The sequence below is a fragment of the Phoenix dactylifera genome, chromosome 5 (genome assembly GCF_051530095.1).
Source record: "Phoenix dactylifera cultivar Ajwa chromosome 5, Ajwa_hap1_PhDact_Kaust_v1.1, whole genome shotgun sequence".
Taxonomy (NCBI): domain Eukaryota; kingdom Viridiplantae; phylum Streptophyta; class Magnoliopsida; order Arecales; family Arecaceae; genus Phoenix; species Phoenix dactylifera.
The window spans coordinates 18,921,182-18,936,745 of NC_143194.1; the positions used below are offsets into that span (position 1 = coordinate 18,921,182).

Here is a 15,564-nt window from a genome sequence, read left to right on the forward strand (position 1 = left end):
AATAAATTCTTGTTTAACAAAAACAAAAAATAAAAACAAAATGTCTACCCGAACCATTTTATAGGTTGGATTTGAATTTACTGGATCTGGATCCAATCCGACCCGACCCGATCCGAACCCCAAATTCCGCACTTTCCCCTGCGGCCTGGACCCACGACCCGAACCCGAAATGGAGCGCCAAACGTCAAAAGCACAGCGCTAAAGTTTTCTTCTCCCGAGTCCCTATCGCCATTCTTCGTCCTCCGAGCGCCTGCTCCGAGCCCCTCCTCCGGGCGTCGCCTCCTCCGAGCGCCTCCTCCGAGCCCCTCCTTCGAGCTCCGCCTCGTCCTAGCGCCTCCTCCTCCGAGCGCCTCCTCCGAGCCCCTCCTTCGAGCTCCGCCTCGTCCTAGCGCCTCCTCCTCCGAGCCCCTCCTCCGGCTCCGAGGGCCTCCTCCTCCGAGCACCGCCTCTTGACTCCCGACTCCGGTGAGTCCCGACTCCCGACAGAGGTTCGATTCCTTTTATTTTTTGTTTCGGGTTTCGCTCAACTTCTTTAAAGAATGTCCAAAGTGTCATTCAGAAACAATCAACTACAAATCCATTTCAATAATCTCCTTAGTATCATTACATAATAATAATCTCAAAAGAATAGCTTAATTAGCAAGATTTATCCTCTCTGTGGGGTCGACTCTATGGAATAAAGTATCACATCAAGTTTTGAGAAACCGTGAAGAACGCCAAACCTAGCATAGGTGATGAACTCCTGGACAATCCAACTTGGGAAAGAGAAGGACCTACTAGTCATGAATTAGTATTTGAGATACTATTAAATTGTTAACTAGTCTAAATTAACAAAAGCAAATGGGCCATGTGTCAAACAATAAAGGAGTTTGCTTAATCCTTATTGTTCCAAGACATAATGCAAAACTATAAGGCTAAAAATCATCAAAGTGGCATTTTTCCATCATAAACATTTGTCCAACAAATGAACCATCTCTTGTTGTACCTTTTTTGATTCTTGCATATGCAGTCCAGTTCTAGGAGGTATCCTTCCCAAAAAGCATATTAATCTGTATGGATTAGTCTCACCAAATTCAACTCCATTAGTGGTTCTGTAATCAATTTCCAGTGCACATACTGAATGGTACTGATTGATCATAGGATGAATACAAGCAAGATAGGTAGAAAAATAGCTATATCAAACCTAAGATATTAGAAGCAACATTTCCTCATTCAGATTGAGGCGTAAGCAATCTCAGATCATGATCATCTAGAGAAAATTTCATAATGTTCAACCAGGACAAATCAGAATAGATTAATTGATTTTAGGTTTGATTTTGATAATGTTATCACTGGACAAATCAGATTCGCGTTTTAGTATATTGAGCATCCCAGAATTTTGGAGACATGAAGAGGAAAATGAGACAAGACAAAGACTGCTCCACTATAAGAGGCTTGTTTATGTATATCCTATTTCTTCTTTTCTTTTCATTATTGATTGACTATTCGAGGCTGGATTTGTATCCAAATGACTTTCAAACTATCACCTTGTTGGAGAATCAGGGAAATTAATGTGCAAACAGGAAACAACAAGCTAGAGATTCTCGACTAGATAACATCACTTAATTTTCTTCATTAGTAATGTCTACAGAAGCACATTAAAGTATTTCACTATGTTTCACCCATCTCATCTTATTGTTCTTCCCAAAGTCATGTCCTAACCCTCAACTACCATTATTCATTACTTAAATGGCAAATCTAGTCTACAACCCTTTAGCCATTTATCTTTTCTACTTTCTTGTTAGAATGGCCCATAGGCAATGAGCTACACAATGGGAGTAGCCCTCCCCAAAATACCCCCTAATCCCCAAACCCTGCTGAAGGCAGGATTTGATCCCAGATCACATGGTCCAACTGCCAAGGACTTTACCATCTTAATAAGCTGGCACCTCCAGAAAACTGATCTTCATAAAGGATCTTACTATCTCCAAAAAGAACATAAAACGAAATAACATGAACTTACTCACTTCAGCTATACCTCCAGAACAACCATTCAAAAGTACAACATTGTTTTGTAATGCAAATGATGACCAAGATCAAGAGCTGGCAACATTTCCAACCACTCTTGCTATTTTTTAAACAATTACTAGACCTAGCCTAATAATTTATCTATATTCTTCCATTATCTTTCAGGAACAAAATATGGAAGTGGGGCTTCTTTTTTCATCACTTAATGGGAGGAGTACTGAGAAATAAAAGAATCTGTTCATAATGCAGTTGTGTGAAAAGCTACTGTTTAAGAATATCTGTGTCATTTGTGAATTAAGAATTTACAATTGGTTTGAAACTATGTTATCTTGAATGTTTTGTTTTAGGAACTCTGTAGTACCTATGCTTAATGCACTTGGCCACATGATATAACATGATGCATCAAGAAGCTTGAAAAAGGGATTTCCCCTTGTACACCCAGTTATCAAACCATCGTGTCAGCACTTGGTCTGGATTATGGGTCATACTATCATATGACACAGAATACAAGTCATGATAATATAGTACTCCACTTTTTCAATTGCTGGATATTGTCATCCTTAATGTCTTTCTTTATCGCAAGCTGTGTTACTCCAACACTTGCATTCAGCTCCTAGAATTTGTATTGATATCAGATATATATCAGAATGAGATACACATAATACACTTGGATAATGATCAGACTTTTTAGCCTTAAAAATTTGTAATTGTATACCTCCAACAATGAGTTCAACCAACTATATGTTAAAAGTGCACTTTTATTCTTTTTAGAGATTAGTTAAGAATGCATGCTCTAAAATGACTTTCCCAAATGGCATTTTGCTCTAAAATCCTAAAGTTAAGTAGGAAACTAAAAAAAAGCATATTGCAAGACTTTGATAAATAATGTCTCTTAATATTTTATTTGAAAAAAAATTTCAGAGAATTTTATGAGATATTTAAATATATATTTTTTAGTTAAATTAGTTTTTTCTATATAACCCCATTTATATTTTTTCCCTCTTATCGGGTTGGAAACTTGGAAAAAATATCTTGTTTCTATGCAATGCTCGTGCCATGATAGACTATCCAAGCGTAACATCAATGCTTGGAAGAAAATTGACAAAGAAATAGGGCAAAAAAGGGGATGCAAAAGAGGACCTTTAGCTAGTTAGCAGAAATATTAATATTATACATGCCTATGGTATCCTAAAATACAGAGATGATGGATCCCAACCTCCTTCAATCCTTTACCCTTCTTCATCATTTTACCATTTTTGGAAGTCGTCCCATCTTGAGCATCAGAGGGATAACTCCTTCTGATATCCGAAAATTTTCTAAGGACTCGTTTCGTTCACGGAAAGAATTTTTTTTCTCATAATATTTTTTCTGCAAAGATGATTCTTGAGAACAGGGCCAGCTGGGATCTTAGACGACTGAGGCGGTCGGCTAAGGCCCCGGCCCAAAGAAAGGCCCACTGCAGTCCTAGAAGCGTAGAGCTATTTCACTGAAACAATGAAACTCTCGTCGTGAAAAACACCCACTCTTCTCCATCGCAGCGCCGTCATCTTCCTTCCTGGAACTTGTTATAACTCTCTCTCTCTATCTTCTTCTCCTTATCTAGTCTTCCGATCCGCACCAGGGAGGGAGAAGAGTCTCTCTTCTTTTCTAATCGTCTTGGCCGAGAGGTATGGTTGGAAATCATAGCGAGACGCTTTTTTTTTTCTGGTTGTTTTCCTATCCAGATTCTCTCGAATGTTCGATTAGGATCTTTCGGGGTGTTTTCTTTTGATTCTGTGTGATTTTTAAGGTAATGCTGCTGGATTTTGTTCCTAGGTTTTTGCTTCATTCCTGCTCCTCATTTTGTTCTCTTAAATTTAAATTTTTGGGGGTTTTGATGCGCTATATGTGTTAAAAATTTCTTTTTTTTAATTTTTATAAGAAATTTCTGTGAAAGAAGGGGAAAAGATCTGTTTTGGGGGTTCCACAATGGGGTGAATCGACGAGTCTGCTGTACCTATTCATGTTTTGTTTGATTCCGATTGGATCCACAGAGAATGTGGTATGTTTGGAACCTTGCTGAATGGCTCTTTTGCATTTATGTGGCTTGATCTGATGCCTTTTGTAATGAAATGATGCTTATAGTGCCGTTTGACTCCAAAAAGTACTAGCTTTTTCATGGTATTGGCTATCTATTGCCAAGTAACAAGTTTACTTCTTCTTTACCTAAAATTTGAAAATGTTAATTTAAATGGTGTAGCTAGCCTTTTTTTGTTCTGTCTATTTTTTTTCATGAATATACATGGCAGTAGATCTTTGCAGTTCATGCTAGTTTTTTGAATTGGTTTGTATGTGGAGTCCAGGACTTACAGTTGGAAAGGAATTCATTTAAAGCTAATGGTTTAAAACTTTAAATATTGTGTGACATGAAGAGAAGCATGGGTTATTTTTGTCTATGTACTTAAGCATCAGAGTTCTAATAGTTTAAAACTTTAAATACTGTGTCACATGAAGAGAAGCATGGGTTATTTTTGTCTATGTACTTAAGCATCAGAGTTTTACACCTTTTTTTTACTTTTTTTAGATGACTCATTCGATCCTCAACAGTAGGAATCTTCTACTTGAAATGCCACACACTTATGAATTATTCAATCTCCCCTGCTCCAACCATGCTCCAAATCATATTTCAGTTATTGCTACCACATCTGCCAAGAATAAACAACAGCTGAGCAGTAAATGTATCATGCCTTTTTTATTATCTTTTTGATACAGATATCATATGTATAACAAAATTACAGAATAAAAATTGCTATTAGTCTATAGTAATTAATTAATTCCATTCACAATTTTTACATGTCCTTCCTAAACATCGGTAGATTACGTGTTTAGCGGCTAGCGCTTGACTTTGTGACTTTCATGGCAAAATTAACTACAACTCTTCCAAATTCAAGCATTTAAATTTCAAGTTGTAAGATTGAATTGATCTTTTTATGCATTTGGTGGTCAGATGGCACTTAACTAATTATAAACATAATAGGAGAGCTCGATTGACTTAACTCAGGATGGTCCGATACTTAATATTTCTGGGTAACATGTAATTATCTTGAGCTCAAGGAATGTTACTTTACCACCATTCTTATAATAATGTATTCTTTAGGACTAATGAGGTTAGGCACATGCATCTTTGAAAGATAGCAAACTTGTGATAACCAAGGCCCTACCACCATGGTAACCTATGCTTTAGAGCCACAAAAGTTGTCTTCCTGACTATTGGGCCACCATCATATGTAGCATGTATTTCATGTAGATCAACCCTTAAGTGTGAGGCAATTCTGATCACATGCATGCACTGCTTACAGGATATTGTTAACAACACCTATAACAATTGCTTCTGCTGAAAGAAGTTTTTCAAAATTAAAGTTGATAAAATTTTATTTGCAGTCAACTATGTCATAAAAAAAATTAAATGGATTAGCCATATTATCGATTGAAAATAGCATTTTAATGAATCTTGAGTATAAAAGTTTGATTAATAATTTTGCATCTCAAAAAGCTAGACGAATTATTTTTCAATAATTTTTTAAAGTATTTTATTCTTATTAAAAAATTTTCATCATTTTTCAAAAAAAAAGGGCCTTCTTTAGTGAGTTCGCCTTAGGCCCCTAATGAATTGGGCCGCCGCTGCCTGAGAATATGATGCCTGAGAAAATAGTTTTGGCATGTTTAGTTGATCATGAAAAAGTGGCACATTGCAGAGTGGTTTATGTTTGGTTGAGCATCTACTTTCCTGAAAAAGTTATATGAAATACCTATTTATCCGTAATAAAGAAAAATACCTTACCAATGGATTTTAATGGCTTAAGGATACTTTTGAAAAAAAGGACCTCAATTTCCAACCGGTGGAAAAGTAGCTTTTCCATATCTACCGTGGATTTTTCTTTTTCATGATACATAAATATCGTATTTCTATGGAAATGCTACTTTTTCATATCTCTCCTTTGAAAACTCTAACCAAACAAGAGGCATTTTTTTGTTTTTCCGTTGACTATACTTTCTCCCCGTCTTTTCTCGCAAACCAAATGAGTCCTAAGTGTCTATATAGTTCTAGTTAAGTGTCGCGCATATTTTTCTTTCTAGTGCAGTACTGTATAATTATAATTTTTTAATACAAAGTATCTTTGACCACTTATCTTGGTTTAGTAGTCAAGGCATTTTGACATGTGCAGACATCTTTATCTGTACATATTTGTATAGAAGTGCCCATGTGTTAGGGTTTTTGATATTGAAATGTCAAAAACTTTGGGACATCATGTAACTTGTAACCTGTGCCACTTCTCTACCTAAAAATGTATTGTGGCTAGCTTGAACTTAGAAGGTTATTCTTAGAATTGTACTTTTCGTTCTTCCTTCACTTGCTGATATCACTCTGCTTGTTTAGCTAACTCAACCTAATATTTGAATTGTAGTTCTTTGTTCTTTGCACCTTGTCTTGCATGACCTTGCCTTCTTGATCTTTAATTCTATATTTATATCAAATAGAGAATAACTAGGATTAGAAATCAGCGTGAACTAGTGTATATAAGCTGACCAAACTTTAAACTGCTTGACTGAACATGGACAAGGAAGCACAATAGCATAAGTCCAAAACTGTAAGATAAGCATAAAAGTAGTAAATAGTTTGAGTTCTTGAATATGCTAAGGTGTCACATAATTCATGCTTGGTTAGTAATGTCTGTGGATGATCATGCTCTAAATAACAGAAAAGCACGGCATCCAAAACTGTGAAACGACAGTATGCGAGTCTTCGAAATAGTTACACTAAGAATCTCAATTTGCTCATCCACTGGAAGATTCATGAGCACCAAGCAACTATCAAGTTAACCGAACAAACATAAACAATAACTACGTGAAGAATTATTCAGTGAATATATCAATGATTTCAATGGAAACCTTATGATATAGTGCAATCACACTAAAACTAAATGTGACATTGTTTATATTCTCTTCCTCCATCTTTCATAATGTATTTTTATTATTATATTATTTGAAAATTCATTTCCTAGTCACTAAAATACCAAGAATTTCAAGAAAATCAATACAAATTATATGAAGAGAAATTAGTTAATAATAAAGATTGCCAGCAATGTCTCTATAATTTAATTCAAATATGTTCTGAAATTTAATGCAATCCACTTAGCCAAAGTTATAAATGAAATCAAGAGAAGGGGAAAAAAAATCAAAAGTCAAGGAGAGCACCAAATCAACTGAGCTCATTTTGGCATAACTAATTTAGATCTGGAGCCCAATTGTCTCAATTAGCTCCGACTTGTACAAGCTGACTTAAATAATGCATGAGCTAGGGCTGGCGCGTGCCCATGCAGTGGAAGCATGGATAGCTAGGTTCCTTTCGATATTGTAATTGGGCCAAGCTTGATCGAGCTTCATTTGATATTAATTTTGAGCTTAGACTCTAAAATCAAGCGTGACTTGCTTATTATTATTTCGAGCTCAAATTTGTGTTTGATTTTAAAGTATGAGTCTAATTGTTCGGTTTGATAATTCTAAATTTAATTGAAATCAATTTAAGTTTGAATCAAGCTTATGTTCAAATCTTATCAAATAGACCCTGGTCAAGCAGTGTTAGCTTTCATCTTAGTTTGAAATTAATTTCAACTTCATGTTTGATTTGTTTAGCTGCAAAATAAGCTTGATTCAAGCTTTCCTTGAGCTGGGCAATTCTTAATTTGACCTTATCTTTCTCACTTTGTTAAACAACCCTATATCCTAGCTCCATGTTCTGAGTTGTGGGCTTCTCTAGTTTCTCCAATAAACATGAGTTTGATAAATTGGATTGCTTCAAATGGGAAACCATATAGAGTAATTCATGGACGGAAAGGTATAAAGCTTAAGAAATACACAATTAAGAGTTCTTAGTGATTGTAGTTTTAAGAGGAAAAAAAAAAGAATAGAACCATGACATAAGAAGGATGAATAGATAAAAAATGATTCTTAAAGCATGTGAATAGATATTTTATTGAATAAAAAGAATGATTAAATGTAAAATGACCATCAAAGGATGGGAATAAAATTTTCAATCAGTAGAAATTAAGTGTAAAATTCAAAGATGGCCCTCAAAGGAAGAACTTAATGCCAAATAATTGGAAGGGGCAAAGGAGCAAAAAAAAAGTAGAAGGAAAAAAAAAGGCTTTCTTGAAACATCTCTACTACTATAAAGTGAACTTTAGGGACAGATCCCTGCTCCGTTGTTTAACTCTATCATGGGACCTATTCTCTTGGACTCTTTCTAAAGTCCCCTTTCATAGTCATCATGTGACACTATCTTCTTTCTTTGATATGTAATAGATTTCTTTGGCTTGCAATCCGTTTTCACCCTTTTTATCATTCTTTTTTCCCATGATTAATGTAAGTTATATTCATTGCACGTATAGGGCTCTAAGAGAATGAAAAGAAGAATGTAAACATAGAATCTTCAAGTGGTAGATTATCAAGCAAAAGGGATTCTGATTCTCTTGATTAACAAAAAGAAAAACAACTAAAGCATTTTATGATTTCATGTAAGGGCAATATTCTTACACCAAAAAGAAAATATATTTACCATACGCCAAGACTCTTCCCTCTTTTTTTATATCAATCTTCAATAGAGAAGTGCCAACAAATTGAACTAGCAGTTTTTGACACACTATATTGGGTTAAAGTTGAACACTTACTTTCCATTTTAAAGTGGGTCTAAAATGCATCTTAGAAAAAGTTATAACAATTGCCCTGAGATTATCACTAAGTAAGCCTATTACTCAAATGCATCAGGAAAATTGCATGATACTTGTCAAAAATGAATCTTCAATATGTAACTATAATAGAACTTGAAACCCGTGATTGGTCATCCGACATTCTCTAATATTTGATTTTTGCATGCTTGCTTCTAATCAGACCCACCTACAATCAAGAAAAAGCAAATAGAGCATGCTTTCAAATGTGAATGTCAATCCATCTATCTGCTTTATGAATATCATTTTTTTTCTATTTTTTGATTAGATATAGCATACCCTTTCATGCACTCATTTGGAGCTAAAGCATCTACTCCATGTATACAAACATTAAAATACATCCTCTAGCGTTTGAACTTTTCCTTTTTGGCTGTAAAGTGAGAAAGTTATTCTAGCAAGCTAGCCAATGGTTTAACACCAGAAAATGATCAAGCATACTTTGAGGTGTTCTAGGTTTAGCAAGGTCAAAGTTTTGTAAGCTCGATATGGAAGGTCTTAACTTTGAGATAACCTCCCACTATACTAAAATTCATTGTTGCTACCTAAGAAATGGATTGAGAAACATAGAGTTAAAAGAAAATTCATCAAAATGGGAATCTAAGAAAAATATTGGCATAAGAAGAATGGTAAAATATTCATCAAAATTCATTCAAACTTTTAACTCTTCTTCGACTATGCACACACTAATGCATGCTGTGTATGCACCACGGAATGATATATTAATCTTCTTTGCTTCCAAAACAAGAGATCTAGTGTTCAAACTTTTGGACAATGGACTAAGAATCCTTGTATTGAATGACATGCTCAAGGATATATTTGGAATTTACATATTACACCTCCTCCTGCATCTCATTAGAAAAAAAAATTCATCAAATTTTATCAAGTGTTAAAGGCTTTTGTGCGAGTGTCTTTTAATTTTTAAAAAACCTATATTTCCCACTTTAGCCAAAAAAAACCTATATTCCTATGTTGTAGAAAAAGGGGAAAAAATGGATCGGGTTACCATTCTGCACCCAAACTTAATTCAACTGATGGATCACCTACGGGCCCAATAAACAGACCGAAAAACGTTGCAGGTTCTGTCCAGATTCGGCGATACCCGGTCCGCTTGCTCTTCAGTGCTCATTCTAAACTTTTACTGCGCATAGCGGCGGTGGCGACGGCGAGCGAAATCGGAACGAAGAGATGTCATATATGAGAGGAGATCTGCTGACGAGGACGAGGAAGCTGGTGAAGGGCCTCGCCAAGCCCACCCCCGTTTGGCTCAAGGCCATGGAACGGTACGAGCCTTTCCCTTCTCGAAATTTTCCTTCCCTTTATTTATTATAATTATTTCACTCAAGAAAAAATGGATGCCTTCATTTGATTGTGCCTCTCAGGGCACCGCCCGTGGCATTTCCTCGTACCGATGGAAAGATCAAGAAGATTGAGATGCCGGAGGATATTTACATCAAGAGGTTCTTCAGGAAACATCCGGATTCCCTATACCACGATGCCATAAAGTATTGTTCTCGATTGCTATCTCTGCTTTGTTTTTTTTTTAACATCTTGTTTGTGTGTTCTTATTATTTGTCATGTTTGTCATAATGCATGGAAGTTTAACATGATAAATATATTTGATTCATAATGAATGACAAATATTCGAATTGATGTGGCGAAACTTCAATATAAGAAATTTGGACAAAAATTTACATGCTCATAAGAAGATACCTGCATGATGTAATTAAGAAATATAAGAATTTTGATTATTTTAACAATTTATTGATAGAAAAGCATCCTTAAACACCACATTTCTTGTATGGTTGTCAACTGTCCTTATTTGTAGAACATTACTTACCAAAATTTTGGTTATACTTCTGTATATGCCTCTACGTTCGGCAATATGTAACTGCCCAAAATATACTTTGAATGTGGGATAATTTGACTTTGTGTTTCTTAATTGTGTCTTTATAGATTTACAAGGCATTTTATGTTTTCAGAAGTCTTCAATTGAATTGATGGCATGGAAGATCTTGTTCTTGAAAAATTGACGGGTATAAATTTCTACATGGATGAAGCTGATACAATATGCTTTGCAAAAACCAACCCTTGAGTCAATATTCATTAGAAGCATATTTGGAGTGCCTGTTTTCAGAGTTAACTTTATCTGGTGGCAATCCTCTTAGTGATGTGGTATTCAGAGATTCTTTTTAATAGAAGTCATGATGATTATCTTGAACCAAACAATGAGGAACAGAGAACTTCATTACCTCAAAGGATCTGAATATTTGAAAATTAATTTATTGGCATGTTCATTTGTTTGATTTGTTAGTGCCCGTTCCATCATGTGGTTATCATAGTTTCCTTCTTGTTCAGGGATGGCAATACCTTACAAATCAATTCATTTTAGGAGTGCTTGTCCTCCTACATTATAACCTTTTCATCTTTGGAGTTCTTCAATATTATTCAACATCTTGTTCCTTTCTAGCACCATGTTGCAAAAGGAAAGCAGTGAAAAACATTCATCTTAGCTCAAGAGTTTTCTCTTAAATATATGATGTTTACATTTAACCATAGTAATTACTTGACAAGAGTCGCAATAAGGACTGTTTCCTGGAGGAGGATGAGTCTACTCTAATTGCAGGCGAGAGAGGGTGTATCCTCTCAGAAATTTACTGAAGCATTACCTATCAACAGGAAGAAAATGTGGTATCTCAAAAAATATAAATAAGACATTTGTTTCAAGACAGAATTATCTAGTGTGAATCCATTCAATGAGAGGTAATGATTAGCATTAGTACAAATCTTTAGGAACGAGAGACTGATAGACACAAAGACAGGATATAGTGGTTTTAGCCTACGGCCCATATGCTTGATAATATTTACTTTTCACCTTTCTTTTGATCAGGAATTTGATTTATCCTTCTCATGGTAGGGTGTTATCTTCTTAATATTTGTTAGAGGGGACTTCAGGTGGAATTCTCTTGAAAATTATGCAGAATCCACATAATTGTTTGGGACAGAGATCCTCGCTCTCTTTCAATGCGGAAATCTCCATATTCTTTAGATATTACTGAGGCACATCTTATCCTGTAGATGAGCACATGCCTGAAATGAGGCAATATTCTTATGGTGAAGTGTTGTAGAGGTATATGACCCTATAGGGATTCTATGTAACGTCATGGCACAAGGAAACACCTAGTATTATAAAATCATAATATGCAATTTTAAAACTTATGTAAAATCCAAGAATTTCATGTTTTGCAATACATTAAATGTATCTTTGGCGGTGGGCAGTAACATCTCAGCAAATCTGCTATATTATGTTATTATATTGGATGCTATATCTGTCTTAAATGCATTGCAAATTATGGTATTACAAAATATAATGTCAATCATATTTGTTTTTAAAAAAATATTATGCTATTCATTCCTTACAATGCTCAGAAAAGTAGCCCTGTATGTCTTGGTTGATAATCTGAAATATCACTAGATAATGGCTGATCAATAATTGTGTACAAGTGCCTTCATTTGATTGTTGGATCACATACTATATTGACTGATAAATTCATCTCCGGGTTGTTTTCCATCGTCCAAGACATTCAGATTCTTGGTTAAACTTTCATCGGTGTTGCATTTCAGTCGAGATGAAACTGAAATCTTAAAGTCAGAAACCTTGTCATCCCTTGTACAGGCTTTTACTTAATTCCTTCATCTAGTCGGACCAGCCTTTCGCAGTTTTTGCCTTTTTAAATTGTTATCATTCTAATAAAATCATATTAATAATTATTAGTCTTGACCATTTTTTTTCCCTAACTACATTATATCACGAGTGAATTTGGTGCCTTGGGAAGTTACAATAATGAATTTTTCATTTTCATCAGGATAAGTGGATTTGATCCCCCTCCTGCACGAGTTTTTGCTTGGCGCGTGCTGGAACTGAAAGGACAGGGTGTCTGTGAAGAGGAGGCCATGGCTGTAGCTGATGTATATCCCCGTTTCTTTTGATTCTTCATAAATTTTTTTTTCAGGAGCCCATGGTCAAAAGTTGAAACATTGATCTACCCCTATATCCTTCCATTTTTACAAGTCCATTAGCTCTTATGACCAGGAACTTTGCTTGGATTTACTTCACTGAATCTTCATATCCTTGTCTTAACAATTTTCCTTTTTTGTTAGATGGAATATCGTGCTGAGAAGAAAGCAAAGAAGAAGGCATACGCCGAGTTGAAACAAATTGCACGCCTCCAGGGGAAGGCACCACCTCCAAACCCATATCCAAGTGCCATCAAAGAGATACAAGCAGAGGAGAAGAAATATGTTCATGATCGTTTCTTTAATCCCAAGATACTTGAGATTGTGCGAAACATGAAAGCTGAAAAGGCTGCGCAGAGGCAAGATCAACAAGGAGGTGGCGGAAGTGGTACAGGTGGCGGCCAGCCTCGTGGCTGGAATGTTGGTCAGCGCTGGTGAACTCCATTCATGGTTATATAAGGGGCTTTGTTAAATTTTGTCCTTTGTCTGATCAGTTTGTTCAGAAACTAGCGAACATTTCATCTTCAGGGGGTATGTAATTCACACTTTGGTTGTCTTCTTAATAAATGAAAATAGCTTTTTGTCCGCAGTTTTAGCACAATGTATCAAAGATTGACACAGTAACTAGTGGCATATTCATCGAGTCTTAGTTACTTATACCTTGTAGCCTGTGATTCACCATGTGTTCAATTTCTGTGCATGTCTTTATAGGAAGCTTCTAATTACGTGTGACATCAAAGTTCCAGCAAGATGAGAACATACGAGCACAGGCCACGGAGATCAGGCCCACCCCTTCTTCAGATAGACCTTTGACAGCTCAGAACACCTAGGGTTCCCTCTCTGCTCCGGCAGCTCCTTAGACGGTGTTTGTCACATAGGAGTCCCCACCCCCGAGCTTCCTCAAGATCAATTTCGACGAGTCGATATTGGATGGTGGCACGCGGGGCGGTGCAGGCTTTGTCATACGAGGCCCGCACCTAGGGTAATGGCAGTAGGTGGCTGCCAGCTGTTTGACACGTCAGTTCCGGGGGCAGAGCTGCGAGCTGCCTGGGCGGGTCTTCGACATGCGCGGATGGTGCTGTAGGCCAGTTCGATCATTCTGGAGGTCGACTCGGCCACGGTCATCAGGTGGATTCAGAGAGGGTCGAGGGGTGAGAGCACAGACTACCCCTTGATCCGCGACATAGGGATGATGATGAGAGATGGGGGGCCATCCAGGCCAAGCATGTACTTAGGGAAGCCAATGGGGCGGCCGATTGGGTGGGTGGCTGCCTACGCGGCCTACCACTCAGAGTACGCCCTTTGGTCGGGGGAGGGGGAGCTACCATTGGCACTCCGTGAGTTGTATTTTGACTTTATTGGGTATATTCATACACGCACTGTATGAAGCATTCGTTTTAAGCAAAGAAAAAAAAAAGAAGATGAGAACATATGCATGTGTGTGTGTGTATCCAAGGGATGGGGCGATGTCCATCCAGCCTCCTGCAGGTAGGGTTGAACTGAGGTCTTTGGATACCGTAGCAGAATAACTTTACCAACTGAACTAATTGGTGCCTTAGTCTTTGCAAATACAGGTTGATATCTTTGCCCATCCCGAAATTACAATATTTCACCAAGATCACCATCAATATTCTCCATCTTGGTGAATGGAGATCATGGTAAAAGCTGCACTAATGTCCCCTGTTAATGGTTTTCTGGTCCTGCTAGAAATAGTGCAATTTTTGGAGCAACCAGAAACAAACTGCTGGTGAATATTACTTCTTTCACTTGAATGTATTTAGGAAATTTGACAATAGTTGTTTTAATGCTTAATTGTTAAAATTTCAATTCATGTCAATTACATAAATATATTGAGGCCTCCATTGTCTGTTTCTTTCCAAATTGGAGCCTGTTTTTGCCCGTACAAGCTGACATGTTCCACTGCATGTCAAATAAATTCTTGTTTAACAAAAAAAAAAAAAAAAAAGGCAGATTTTTCAAAAATTTGGTGATCAACATGTTGAAAGTGTAGAATCAAGTAACTTGCAAGCATAAACTCGGAATGATAGCAGCAAAATCCCCTGAATTAGTACTGGGATCCGTACCGGTCGATGGACACCTTTTTTTTTTTGAGTTTTTCAACTTCGATTAATTGTAGTCAATTCTTTTCAACTTTTTCAATAATTTTAAATCTAATTTAATATTTTTTGATGTTTCTATGATTCCAGTTTAACCTAAATAATGCATCTTGTTGTTTTAAAGTAATACAAAACATAAAATGATTAGTGATATGTTGCATGCTAAAAGAAGCAATATGAAATATTTTAAAATTAACTAGTAAGGTAAAAAATATAAAATAATACAGTCAATTACATATATTTAAAGTACAATATACACATTGATATCTAAAATCTCGTCGAGTGACGATGTCTCTCGTAGATATCCGGATCGTTAGCATAGTCAAGAGTTATATTAGCCCACCCCTCAAACTAAACGATATTGTAGTTTTGTATGTTCATCGCATAAAAAACACGCTTTGGGTTATAAACACTCTCGAATCTCTTGCTGAACCTCTAATTCTGATAGGTATCCTCTGGTTGATAAAACGACTGTAAAGGGGCCCATTTGAATGAGCCGACAGTAAAATCCGACTCATAAAATGCTCCGAACTGTGCAGGGTAGTAGTAACCGGAAGATGCTTCCAACACACTATATCCATATCCATATCTATATGAGTCATAGGTTGCCTATGGCTGCAAGTAATGGGATCCAGTATACGACTCGAAATTTAATACATCTA

General features: G+C 36.4%; 1 protein-coding gene across 2 annotated transcripts; it reads left to right on the forward strand.

Moving 5' to 3' along the window:
• Window positions 1–194: 194 nt before the first annotated feature.
• Window positions 195–14,205, forward strand: LOC103705748 (uncharacterized). Of its 2 annotated transcripts, none has more exons than XM_008789591.5 (5): window positions 195–488; window positions 9,848–10,051; window positions 10,151–10,273; window positions 12,635–12,737; window positions 12,930–13,442. In XM_008789591.5, the coding sequence occupies exons 2-5, from the start codon at window positions 9,957–9,959 to the stop codon at window positions 13,221–13,223; spliced, it is 615 nt and encodes a 204-aa protein (XP_008787813.1). In that variant the 5' UTR covers window positions 195–488; window positions 9,848–9,956; the 3' UTR covers window positions 13,224–13,442. The 2 variants fall into 2 exon arrangements, with proteins under 2 accessions (XP_008787813.1, XP_008787812.1); XM_008789590.5 differs by having other exon boundaries at window positions 217–465; window positions 12,930–14,205.
• Window positions 14,206–15,564: the final 1,359 nt, after the last annotated feature.